Below are 14,165 nucleotides of genomic sequence, written 5' to 3'. Positions count from 1 at the left end.
TGACGCTCAGTCCAGACGAAGATCTAGTTCTACTGCTGTAGGTGATATAAAAAGAGATTATAGTAAGAGAGCGAGGGAGAAAGAAAGAGATAGACAGAGACAGACAGGGACAGAGCAAGAGGGACAGAAAGAGAGAGAAGACAATGCCGGCAGTGAGTTTTTCTGCAGCCTTCAATTTCAGCGTTCAGTACATACAGTACGTTCGAAAGCAGCCATGTGTTGCTCCCCCTCCTGACCTTCCTGCTGACAGTATTTTTCTTGGTGCTTGAAGTGGAATGCAGCTGAGACTGAGAGAGACAATGAATGGGAAAACCGCCAGCAAGAACCATATGACCTTGAATTGTGTCAGCGGTGAGGTCATTTTGGAAATCCCATAAACAACAACTCTCACTTTGATATCGTCATGGGAAGTAACGCTTATCCTGTTTTCACTCTCACTTCTTTAATGGATATAACAGGAGTATGAATGGCAACTAGTGGAGTAGATGATTCAAAGGGATGCAAAAGAGCGGAGATAGGAGTGATGCAACAGCCTGTAACTAGACTTGGCCAGACGTCCACGTCATCTCAGAATTACTGTATTTTGATGTAATATCTTCCTGTTTCCTTCCTATTTGATTCCTATTTCTTGGACAGTGGTAGGGGAGATGGCTGAATACAGTGTTAACAACTAAACAACCAATTAGTGTGCCAATTGGAGAGAGAGAGAGAGAGAGAGAGAGAGAGAGAGAGAGGCCAATACAGAAAGGTCCATCACAGCCAGCCAATATCTCTATTTACACTTCAGAAAGTAACTTTCACCCTCTGCCCTGTTATCGTCTTAAACCTCAATCACACACTGCATAAAGTCGTATCAGCTCCAGACATAAATACGCTAAGAATAATAATAATCTTTATTTTCACAGCACTTTTCAAAACACAGTTACGAAGCGCTTTAAAAATGAGTAAATAAAAGCGGAAAGATAAAATCACCAGTAAAATGTAAAGAGCGAGAAACAAAACAGTGGGGTCATTAAAGGGGAGGGCAAGAACATAAAACCTCCTCACATAAAAGCAAGTCGATGAAAGAGAGATTTAAGAAGTGAAAGAAATGATGCTGAGCCAAGTAAAAAATGACGCTGATTTACTACCAATTTGAAAATAATACAGATTTGATACAGATTTGAGTAAAAAAAATGATGCTTTTTTAGCCAACCTAAGCTCCATGTGCAGGTCATTCAAAGGTCTTGGAGCTGAAAGGACGGATCACTTCTTGTTTTCAATCCAGACGTTGGAGCAGCCATTAGGTTTGGAGCAACCTCAGGTTAAAAGGTATTATCACAACATCACAGCATAATCTGGCACTAGATAGGGAGGGAGGCCTTTAATATTGGCTGCAATTAGGCTTTCTGACAAACCAGCTGGGTGTAGGCCCCATGCATAATGCAGTGCCAGCTCCCTCCATCCCCCCCATCCATGTTGGGGGCCGTGCAATTAGGCCACCATGGCCCATGGGGGAATGGCACTTCAGACAGGGAGCAGAGCCGGCCAACAAAGGCCGTCATGCAGAGGAAGTGTGACAGAAATTAACCCTTTCAGCACAACAATGCTTTGTAGCGTTACACCACTTCTGCGGTTTGCACGTGTTTCCTGCGCACCGCCGCTGTGGTACGGGTGAAACGGGCTTGAATGGACAGTCTCAAGTTGTGTGTTTATTATTATTATATAGGATGCAAGAGGGTTAAGTAAGACGTCACAGCGCCGTTGTAAGAGTGGGGGTGGGATGCTGCTGATCAGATACAGTCGGGGGGAAACGGGAGAAAGACTGACAAGCCAGAGAACGGTCAGGATATGAGACGTCTCGGCTGGCGGCGCAGGTTTATATTAACACAGGGTGGTCTAAGATGACTCCAACACACAAAAATGTCAATGAAGATATTCGGGACGAGGGAGAAGAGGGGCTAGAACACACACACACACACACATACACACACATACACACGGAAGCCAGCGAAGGCCCGGGCTGTGAGAACTGGCCTGGACAATGTTCCATTGAAGGGAGGAAGACAATGAAGCCTACAGACATGGTGCTTCTCGCAGCTCTTTTTTTTCTGGGCATCACACCAGGCCGCCTGGGTGAATGGGTGCAGAGGAAGAGTGCCGGTCACAGTAAGCCAATCCTACATCGTAACACCCTGACATTTTGGTGAAATAGCTGAATTCCCGCAGTGGAAACCCCTCCCGCACACAGCCGCGATGTGTCCGGCGGTGGTGGGGCTGAGCTGGGACTCTTCCCGGCATTTTTGTGGGCTAAACATGCAGCTTGGCTCGCACTAGAAAGACATACCAGACGTGTGAAGCATTCAGCTCTTTCCTGTCTGAAAAGTCGGGAGATGGAACTCGCAGAAACAGCGGCTCAAACAACAGACAGCTTCCATATGAATTACGCAGCCGCTTCATGCTCCAAACATGAATACACTAATTGAAAGTCCTTGATCCAAAAATTGAGAATGTACACTCAACCACCGTTGGGACACGCTGAATTTTGGAGACGCAGTCTAAACAGCAGATTCATGGTTTACATTAGCCTGTGGAGCTGATGCCCATTCACGCTACCCACCCATACATCATGTGAGCGTCTCAGCGTCAGCGGAGTTTACCCAGCGGACCGAGAGACAGTCAGAGACAACAGGAGAGGTGATGGATCCCGTCGCTTCCCCCTGTCTCTTTCCCCCAGGTGTTTCCTCTGGCCTGAAGTCAGCACCATGCCCCTGACGTCAATCTCTGGCTCTCTTCCATGACCCCCGACCCCTCCCCATAAATCCCTGTACCAGGATGTTGATGAAACTCCTGTGTCAACCAACACAGACCTAACCAGGCCCTGCCACTGTCAGCAAGGAAGCATAACAAGGAGGTAAAGGAGGGAGGATGCAGAGATGATTTATTAGGATCCCTATAAGTTATGCCACAGCTGCTGCTAATCTTTCTATGGTCATGAAATGGCATTTTTATATATGTAAAGTATCTAAGTTTGTGGTAAAATAGACACCAACAGCTATTCTTTGCTAAGCTGCTGCCGTGAGCAGCATGATGGCAGAAAAATCAACCTTGACACTTTGACGTGCAAAACAATGACAGAGTGCAATGAGGCATGGGATAGCTGTCTCTCCCCAGTTAACAAAGCTGAAAAATGGCATTGAAAATGACTCCCTGGAGAATTACAGCTAGTTTCTGCCAGACACGGAGTGAAGGAGGAGCAGGGCAGAAAAACACAAACAGAATTGTTGGAAGAAAAGAAAAAGTCACGGCTTATTGGTCTCTTCACCAAACCACACTCTCTCTGGAGAGCGCCACAACAAGCGTCAGAAAACAATGTATACTGAAATCGAAATTCAGGCTCATTTATGTGTCCATTATTTACTGCAGGCGATGATGTTGCTGAAATGATACAATCCAAACATTTGTCCAGTGCTAATGAAATGTTGCCTCTAATTCAAAGATGCTGGGAGTTGTTTAAGAGTATATATTGATACGCAGCTAATACTAGGCAAACAGTCTTTGGGATATATGATGCACCCAGATGCAGAGACAGGTTTATGTTGTGACTCAGCCCAGCGGAGACGGGCTGGGTGTCATACGAGGGGGAGTCAGCAACCTCATCACCGGGCCGTCTCTTTTGCCCTTTACTCAGAACCCATTTCCAATATTTGAGCGGGCTGACGCATTTCCTGACCCTTCCCCAGACCCAGTCCTGGCCCAGCCACGACCAGGAAGTCTGCCCCCGCTCACAGAGGAAGGCAGAGAGGAGGGAAAAGCAGAAGGGAGAGGGAGAGGGAGAGAGAGAGAGAGAGAGTGGGATAGACCAAATCAAAAACAGATGCTCGTCTCGGTTACACGTGTGATTCAGCATTTCAAAAACTGAGCAGAACCAGAGCCTTGTGCCTGTGGAACCGAACCCCGCACCCGGCTAACGCTCGCTCTCTTTATCTCTCTGCTTCATACTTTTAGGGCAACAGCTGCTGATGTGTGTTTCCAGTTCTGCTACTTCTAACTGACCCCGTGGTTGAAATCCCCACTTCTATCGATAACCTCATCCCATTTCCTGACCCATGGGGTGATAAACGTATAGGAATTTGGACGAGCAGGCGCTGGTGGACGGGTGATGTTGACACACCTGGAAACTACCCAGCCACTTTTTCCCATGGGGCAACGGTTCTCGGAGCAGGGGAGACGTTTCAGAGACGTGCCATTAAACAGCGGAATCTGTTAGTCATAACTCTCTTGTCAACCCATACAACTGTGTTTCCTCCATTCTTCCCATCAAGCACACAGATTCAACAAATCAAGAGTTTAATTCAACAAGAGTCTGTGGTGATTCAGCGGATAAAACAGACCAGCTACAGGCCACTTTATCCTAAAACTAGTCTTCTGTCTGTGGGTCTGCTGACAAATGACGTACAGCCACAAGCCTGTCGAGCCCGGCCCAGTCAGTGTGTCATCACAGAGGACAGTTCCTCACGCGCTGCCGCCCTTATTCCTCTGGACCGAGGGCCAATCGTTCATAACGGCAAATCTCCTCCGGCACAGCTGAGAGATGGGCATGGAGATAGGATGCACGCAGGCGGAAATTGGGCATTTTCCAATTAGCGTTTTATCTTGAATGTAAAGCGCGGCTGGTGAATTACTGTCCAGGGTAAAGACACAGCGCCGCTAATGAGAAAACTGGATGGAGATTAATCTGATTTCTAAAGCTTGAACATACAGTATGTGAAATATTTTTAGGCCGCGCACTCGAGAGAGAGAGAGAGAGAGAGAGAGATGAAGCAACGCGATTTGAAACAACGCAGGCTATTGAAGCAATTAATTTGATGTGAAAGCAACAAAAAATGACTGCTCAGAGTAGAGAAGAACGGAACAACTGCATCGCTGTCTCGTCCTATTACGCCGACCCTTCCTGTAGTAAATCTGAAAGCTCTGGTGTACAGTATGGATAATCCACCAGGGACATTAGTCAGACTATTTATATTAACTCAGAATTATAGTCCATTTGACAAGGCATAACCAGCAGCCCTCCACAGAGTCACGTTGCAGCCCAGGCTTAACTCCCTCTGCGCGGGTCAGGAATGGTTGAAGGTGCACAGATGATACTAATCCAAATACTAGGGGTTCCAGCAACCTGTTGTTCGCTCCGGTACTCAGTGTGGTCTTTCCTAATATTTTACAGAATCAAAATTTTCTGGCCAATGTGCTGACTATTATCAGAGGCCTGTGAGACAAATATATGTTGTGCTGATGCTTCCAGATGTCCCCATGTGCTCTCACTGCTTTTATGATCCCATGGCAAAACACATGATTGGCTCTGTCTCTGGCCGAAATTGGAGCCCTTCTGATACATATCAAGGGGAAAGTGGATTTTCTCCTCCAAACAGTACGAGACATCTGATATCTAAACCCCGTACAGAATTGAGATCAGATGTTTGGTCTAGATTACCAAAATCCAATCTGCTAGGGAAAACAAAGTGCAGACTTCTGGGTAATTTTATTCAACCATACTGTGAAGTAAGACTAAAGGCTTAGATTATCAGGGTTGAGAAATCCATTCAGTGTGTTCCAGTGTGTGTTCCAGTGTGTTATACTCGCTGGGCCCTGCTCTTGTTTTCTATCTCCCCAGCCTCACATTAGTCATCATTGGTTTCATTCACCCTGGGTCGTGACAGGAATACTAATGGCAATTTACTACAACTCATCCATCATTTAAGGCTCAGGACGTTGCCATAGTGCTGATTCAATGTCTGCAACACAGCATGCGCAACCTGTGGCAATACCGGATGACTGGGTTGAAAGAGAGACAACCGGAATCGAGCAGAGCGACAGCCATGCGGTTTGGCTATTAGATTTCATCGCACTTAATAAACTGTTCACACACTCGCCGGTTGCGCGCTGAAGGAGGCAGGAGAGCCGGCCCGCTGTGTGCGCTGGCGCAAACCCCAGGTCTTTGTCACCTCTCAGGATGTCCTATAGAAGTAGATTAGCACAGTGTTCAGAATGCAGCACCCTGCTTTGCATGGCTCTTTGTGTGTGCAGTGTGTGAAACGTCTTGCTATTCATTAAAATGAAATGAGAGGGACAGCCGGGGCTCATGCAGCGAGTCCCCGTCCGACACAAAAGGCTCAGGGATGACATCATCTCTGTGTCCCACAGCATTTCACCAGGGTTTACTCTCCATTCATATAAGCTCAGAATCATCAGTTAACTTCCTGGATATAAAAGCTATTTATATGCTACCTAATATGACATTGCACAAACCTAGAATTAATGGATTGCTCTGTGACTTTGTAGATAAGTACTCATGCACATGTTGGGCCATTATACCTATAAACTGATACTTCATTTTAAAATATTACAGGGTATTGCTGCTTTTAACTTTCAAAAGGGTATCATTAGACTGACTACATACTCACATCTTTTCCAATTCCCTACCTAACTGTATTGAATCCAGCTCCATGCACTGCAACTGCAGGAGCCTTGCTTGCTTCCTGAGGTCTGTCTCAGAGCTTCGTCTATCTATCACGTTGCTTTTGGCTCTGTGTTGGCTGAGAAAACACACATTCCCTTCTCCTCAGGACATCCTTCAAACACTTTAATAATCAATCAGAGGCGACCTTCCAACGGCTGCCCTACATTGCTTTGGAGGGATCCTGGTGAGCTCTGAGGCTCCAACTGGCAAAAGCCCTTCATCTTGTCTCATTTTGAAAAGATGAAAGCTTTTCCCTTAGCTCGCAATAGCACTAATGGTACTGTGCCTTCTCAGCAAGGGGCCAACAACGCTGTGCGGCTGGCGGTTAAGAAATCACACCGCCCTATGTACCATTAGATCAGTTTGCATTCCCCCACATTGGGGTGACACCAGTCGGACGTTTAGCTTCCAGGTGTGACACCTTGCCGTCCAGGGATTGAGCAGAGGAATGTGGGCTAATCCCTGATTAAGACACGCTGCCATCAAACTGCACACCGCTGCCTTAATCCCTGTCGCTTTCATTACCTGGAGTTGTTAGCTCCAGTGCACAGAGCGCTCACTGACACCCTTAACAAGATGGTGAAAATGCCTGCGGGCCAGCCCCATTGAGCTCCCTCAGTCATTAAATCAAGGACACGGATGAAAATTAAAATAGCAGAATAAACTCACATGGGTGGGAGGGACGGTAGCAGATCATGCAATTCAATGCGTCTGATGTGGAAATCGCAAGCAGCGATCATTAAAACGATGCAAAAGAGGACACAGGCATTAGGAGTACCATTTTTTTTTTGTTTCAGACCTTAGCTAAAAATATGCATCCTTTACAAGAGATGCTTGGAGGGGCTCACACTCACAGAACACAGTTTGTATGAGCAACACTGCTGTAGGTATGAGCTGCAGTTACTGCCGGGCCGGTAGATGGATGTGACAGTGGCCAGATCGATGTCAGAGAAGTGTTTCTCTCAATCACAATAATGGCAGTGTCCCCCACCCTTGCTGGCCAAAGTCACAGTGTTGGGAGGAGCGCTGTTGGCTGAACAGAAGGGCCACTGACACAGATTCAAAATGGAAGGAGGTCAGCATGAAATAGAGCAGAAGCAACAAGACCGCGCAGCAGAAATCCCTTCCAGCTCCATGCAGCTGGAGATGCAGATCTTCCAGGAAGACAACAAATATCCTCCAACATCCCCAAAAACACAAGGGCAACGCACGCTCAGCCGGACTGTTTGTCACAACCGTGAACCAAGATGAACCCGGTGTTGGGAATTCGGCTTGACTCCTAGATATTCTTGGTACTTACTGCAGTTGCTGTGTACCCAACCTTGTGTATGACTGTCAGGAACAGACCCCATCCTGAATTCAAGGTGGCCAACCAGGGGGGTGCAGGCTTGGCAACAAGTGTGTTTCAGTAAACGTGGATTACACGTGAGGTCAGCTAAAGTAATCCCACCGTAAATTCCTTCCACACCAAGAAGGAAACAGATGAGTAGGGTCATTTTGAAATTACAAGAATCCTAATGAGTGTGATACTTTCCAGTTCAGTGTGTTCTCTTGAAGAGCAAAACAATGTACAGTCAGCAAAAACAGAGCTCAAACTAATTGTAAAATTTTACCCAATCCATATTTGATTTGGCTAAGGTCTAAAATGGATAGCGAACCCTATCATTTTTACCACTGTGGTGTAGCCTTTATCTAAATCAAAGGCCAGTTGGATGCAGATGAACTGAGGAAACCAGTCATGAATAAAACAGAGGAATGCAACCATCACAGACAGAGCTAGCATTACATTTTCAGCATTTTGTACTGATTGAATGGGGTAACTTTTATCTCTAACGCAACAAATCAAATGTTGGTTGCACTGTGTATATTTGAGATCGTTTATTGGGACCAAAATACAGAAGGGAATTATTTTAAACTCTGCACACATACTCTATCCAGCAGAGTGTTTTTTTCATCTCTCACAGAGCAAGACATTACGCCACATGCTCTGCATTCCTCCGTGGCAGCCATCTCCTGGAATCTGACATGCCCCCCCCCTCCCACCACCACCCTCCACCCCCTGTCATCTGACTTTGGGTCACAGATCCATCCATCCAGTCATTCTCTCACAGACGCTGGAGACACACAAGCAATAAGCGCCACAGGTCACTGGCCTTGGATTCCCTTGCCTGTCCTGGCTGTCCTCTGCCAGGGAAAGCTTCACTATGAGTCAATGACAAGCCCATCAGCATGAAGGCAGCCTCACATCAGCACCCCGCCCCCAGCTGTTCGCATGCATGGGAGGGAAGGAAGGATCATCGGGGCTCGCTGCCCTGGGCCATTCAGACTCGGTGAAAAGAGGCTGTCTCTCGGCGGAAGCGAGACGCTTTCTGTACAATAGCCATATTCTGCTGAAGGACTGTTAGGACACAGGGACGGATCATCGAGGACGCCACAAGTCCCGCCAAATGGCAAAGGGGGCGTTAACAGACTAGCCTCTCCAGCTTAGCTTAAATACTAGAGGCATTCACAGCGGTTTTGCTCGTCTTTAGAGTGTATTTAAGTGCAACATGAAACCTCGAGGCTGGGAAATAAAGGTCAGACAGTAAACCACGGCCGGACCAATGGAGCGTTCATGAAGCATATAATCTTGGGATGCAGCAGCTCTAAAGTTATCGCCGTTCTAACTGATTCTATTAAAAATAGCTCATATGGGCTATCAAATGAGATTCCGGTTCCTAAGTGAGTGAGGCCATTCACAATATTATCCTCTAACAGTATGTGAGTGTGACCTCAAATTAGCGTGTCAGTGGGGAGAAAGCAGCTCAAACGTTACATGTTGCCAATGTTGTGCCGGAGCAAACACAAACACATGAATTCCTGCGGCCGTGTAATCATTACGGACCACTTTCTCAAAACAGATGTGGAGCGCATCCTCCTGGTTTGCGATCTCACATCTGTCCGAGTCGGAGTATCCATAGAGACTAAACACAGGATACACATCGGGGAGGAAAACTGAAGAGACACAAATTTGTTCAAGTGGTGTTCGGGCCCTGAAGTGGTCAGTTCGCTCACCATATTGTTTGTCATCTGTAACGCAAATTACATGGCGACTGGAAAGTGCTACAACAGCATTATTCTATGACCGCTTGAAAGGAAGGAAGAAGAGGAGGGCAGCAACCGAACCATATACCAAAGATTTTTGGGATTTTATTGCATGCCTTGGTCAGAATACTGGGTGGTGAATCGGTCTATAAGCTCATAAGAAGTAGTGCAACATGCCACATGTGAGAGGTAATCAATCTGAATGGGATTTCCTGCATGATTTGACACATGTGGGAAGCGGTGTGTCATGCAAATACAAAAAACTGAAAAAGCCTTGATTTTCCTCTATTCTGGGCCTGCTTCCTCCCAGTCATCCACCTCCAGGATTGTTACATAACACTTGCACTGCTTTTAGCTTCACAAAGGAGCCATTTGAATGCTCACTCAAAACCCTGTTCAGTGGCTAGAAGAATATGCTGTTACTCTGTCTCTTTTGGTGTCTTCTAGTCCTTTAAACATTCTGGATAAGACTCTTGACTCTTGACATAAACTAGAGGAGCGCTCGCAGTAGCTTTATACGGAACACAGCAACATCTCTCCTCCGTGGGCGTTTGATCCTCTTCAGCCGGTGAGATAGCTTTGGCCAAACAGCACACATATGAGGAGCCTTATTTTCATTCCACATTCACAGCCCCGGCCAGATAAGAGATAGCTTTATCCGCTCATTCAAGTTCATGAAAGCACAGAGCGGGGCATTTCAGTGAAGGGGGAATCTCGGAGCTCTCAGTAATGGGCTAGGTGGTTGGTAGCAAGCAGCTTGTCTCGCTGTAGTCTTGCTGTTTTGCATATAAAACATGGAAGGAGAAGGTTTGTGTAAATAGCCTTCGCTGAAATGTGCCTGTCTCCAGCCCAGATGGCAGTCATTAAGGTGCTGCTGCCAAGTCTGGAAGTCTTTGATTTGGAGCAGAGATTCTATCTCTGGGAGCTCTGTGGCCGCGCGTGCGCGCACACACACACACACACACACACACACACACACACACACACACACACACATATATGTAAAAGGAGCCAGGCTTAGCAGGCAGGCGCTGAGACACCCCACACAGCCGGAGAGACAGCAGAGAGCGAGGGCCGGGGTCTGGGGAAGAGACGTGGGTGTAGAGGAATTCCTGCCTTATTTATCTAACCTTTGGTGCTATGCGTGCACAGCGGTCCGAGCGCGAGGCCGCGTGCGCGCGGAGCCCTTCACTTCCCTCTGATCCGCTGGTTCTAGTCACACTGTTTGAACTGACTCCTTTGTGAGCGTTTCAGAGCAGGTCATCAAAAAGGGAAGTCAATTCAGAGGTAAGAGGAATTCCTGCCACAAAGCATTACAGTAAATCATTTCCACCAATGACCTTTTCTTTTCTCCTGGATTAGGACTGCGGCGTCTTGTTACAGGTTACAGTTCTCTCTTTAAACAGATGGACACCATCATCACTGTCAAACAGGCTGCTAATATAAAATCCCACTAGGGAAAAGCAACGCAAAATTTGACAATTTGTGAGCCAACAGATGATTTCTGATCCCACCTGCTGCTGAAAGAAGCTGATATTTCACACATGAAGCCTACATGCCATATGACATGTCTCCTCGGAGGAAGCTCTCCATTAAGTAGCCTAGTCACAGTCCATGTGATAACTCATATGGCTCTGCTGCTCATCCTCATGCCTGCTGTATTTATAATGGCTGACTTGAGGATGCTGTGATAACGTCGCTGCTTACAAATCTGACTGATATGCCTCACGGTGTTTTTGTCATTCAGACACCATTTATCCGATAAAGGTATTAAGCCCATTTAGATTTAAGCACAATTCTCGCAAGGTATTCCAATATGCAACATGCAAGGAATTACAACGCATGATATGGCCGAGAAGATCGCAGTCTCAGTAGCAACGACAAGGCTGAAATATCTGAATACAGCGTGGCTGTTGCCACACACCACAAAAATATCTGTAATCTTATACTCTGTATTGAGGATAGTGGCATTCAGCTGAGGCGTTCAACAGTTCAGCGAGCAGATTACACATCTACACGACAATGTCCTTACCTAAACCGGGGTGAATCTTTAATACATTCTTCAAAATCCACCGTCATCTTGGGCTGGAATTAAGTTTGGCGCGATTAAAATGCGGATTTCATCTCCTGGGCAGAATAATGCAGAGATGTAGAAGTATCCGATACAGCGATCCTCTCTGTGTGTCTCTCTCTCTCTCTCTCTCTCTCTCTCTCTATCTCTGTCTCTCTCTCTCTCCTGCTCCTACAGCGCTCGCTCACGCACTCCTGCTCTGCTGGATCTGGAGCTGCTTCAGCACAGGACCTAGTGCTGCGTTCAGGTGCTCCTCCTGAGCTCGTACTTTTATCACTCGACGTCGTAAATATCCATATAAATACGACTTGTCGCGCATTCAAGTGCTTTTGGTGGGAAATAATGCTGCATTCATATCCTATGGGAAAACCTTTACTTTTCCCTACACTGAACTGCAGATAGGCTATTTCCTTGTTGGTGAAATCAGGATTCAGTAGGTCAGACACATCAGGCTCCCAAACTGTATTTAGGCCCTAAAAGCTGTTGTGAATGGTAGGTACCACCATCTTTCTCATATGAAATTAATGCAGAATAATAACAAAATAGACGCTGTTGTTGTATTGATGTGTGTAATTAATTTAATGGCCAAAGCTTATTGTATATGCATGACAACTAGAAGTTAAAAAACATACATACATACATATACACATACAATAACACTGTTATTTACATGGAGTAGGCTACCAAGCAACACATATAATAACACATATAATAACAAAACACATCACTTTTCCATCAGTTATTTTCCGCCTTTTTCCCCTCAGTACACATCTCCTAAACGTTACATCTCGGCAACTCGGGTATCATAGAAAATTCCCACTTTCCCAGTTATATTTACAACTCAACTCGTAATAACCATATTATTTCCGACAGCACCTAAAAGCAACACATAGACCGCTGCATGAGAATGAGTAGAGCACTGACGTCACCTGCCAGCTCATTTGAATGAACAGAAAATGTATTTCCCCAGCCTATATCCCAGTATATTCCTATCAACTATTTATAAAAAAAAATATTTCCTCTTTTCATAATAGAAAAGCTAATAAGCCATTATCTATATAAAACAATAGGGTTTTGGTGTGACTGTCTTTATATATCCCCCTTGCTATGCCCTAAGAATTACAGAAATTATACATTTTAGAAGGATGCAGTGCAAATATCACAGCAAAACATATATTAATATCATGCAGCCATTATAGATCAAAATCATATCACAGAAAATCTTGTCATGATAAACTTGCAATACCACAGACAGTATAGGGAGTAAGTATAGGAAAATTTTAGGAATATTATAGTGAAATTTTGTTAGTGTGCTGTGTTGATTATTGAATAGATCTACTCTATTATATTGTCTGTGCATTTTCAATAGAGACAAAATTTGTCACCACCAAAAACAAATGATGAGAGAGCAACCTGTGCCATATTAACTAACATGATCTGAAGGATACAACCTGATGGCTCTCATTCTCTCCTCACATTGAGCCAAAATCAATGATGAATAGACTGAGGTGCCATCGACCTGATAGAAGAGGCTAAAGGGAAATTTGTTGAAGAAATCAAGGCATTCAGGATTGTATTGTGGTTAAGTAATATAACAACCCAAATAGTGTAGTTGGTTATAAGTTTGTACAGCCTAGAGATAAACTGTGGCTTTTTGTCTCAGAATGAAAAGTCTTTATTTCTCCATTGCCACTTTAGATATTGCGGCGATAGGTTAATCAAAGAAGCATGATATTAGAGGTATTATACTGTGGCAGTTCAGTGTGTTAACTGAAGCAGTGAAGAGGCAGACACCTGTGTTGGCTTTAGTACTAGAGATGCTCCTAAGAATCAGATTTGTCCCTCTCTTCTCTTTTTTCACCTTGTTGTCCATATCAGATCATCGCTTTTTTTACTGCTTTGCAAGTCCATCTATTTAACGTAAAGGCCTGACTCACTGAAACCAATAGCTTGATTCCAAAGCACATCTGACACAACAGACAATCACCTCCACTATAGTTTTGCCATCTACTTTCCGATGCAGCTGATAAATGAGGATATCTCAAGTGCATCCATTCCCCCGGTAACGTCTAAAATAGTGGCCATTATTAATTCACAGGAAGTGGGAAAGCCGGGGGAGAGAGAGAGAGAGAGAGAGAGAGCGCCTGCTTGGGATTTCACCACAGGTTTTTATAGAGCACCATTGTTCCTTCTTATCCCCTGCATTTGAAAGGCTGTGGCCCCGAATAGAGATGATCTCACCCTCTCTCAGCTGAGGTGTCTTGACTTCATACCATCGCTCACTGCCATAACCTATTTCTCAGATCAAATCATACAGGCATAATCAGCTGTGAAGTGCTTTGTAGTGTCTATTTGTAGTCTTTTTTTTTTTTATTGGAAATCAAATATCAGGTTGTTGAACCTGGAGGTCTGAGCTCACAGCTTATAAAACCTGGGCCATCAGCTGGATGCTCTTCATTGACTCCACCAGTGAAAGCAGGTGCTGTTGAGTTTAATAGACTCCACTGATACAGC

The 14,165-nt window shown here is 45.3% G+C and overlaps 1 protein-coding gene across 1 annotated transcript in view; it reads right to left on the bottom strand.

The window, feature by feature from the left end:
- acap3a (ArfGAP with coiled-coil, ankyrin repeat and PH domains 3a) overlaps positions 1–11,794 on the bottom strand; it is a 54,210-nt gene extending 42,416 nt beyond the window's left edge. The window contains exon 1 of the mRNA XM_078288111.1: positions 11,613–11,794. Within this exon, the coding sequence (XP_078144237.1) occupies positions 11,613–11,659 (47 nt within the window). The 5' untranslated portion in view covers positions 11,660–11,794. The remainder of the gene's footprint in view (positions 1–11,612) is intronic.
- Between the last annotated feature and the right edge of the window lie 2,371 nt (positions 11,795–14,165).

This window comes from Centroberyx gerrardi, chromosome 14 (genome assembly GCF_048128805.1).
Source record: "Centroberyx gerrardi isolate f3 chromosome 14, fCenGer3.hap1.cur.20231027, whole genome shotgun sequence".
NCBI classification, from domain to species: Eukaryota; Metazoa; Chordata; class Actinopteri; order Beryciformes; family Berycidae; genus Centroberyx; species Centroberyx gerrardi.
Note: the sequence above shows the minus strand (reverse complement) of the source record. Positions and strands in the feature narration are given on the sequence as shown.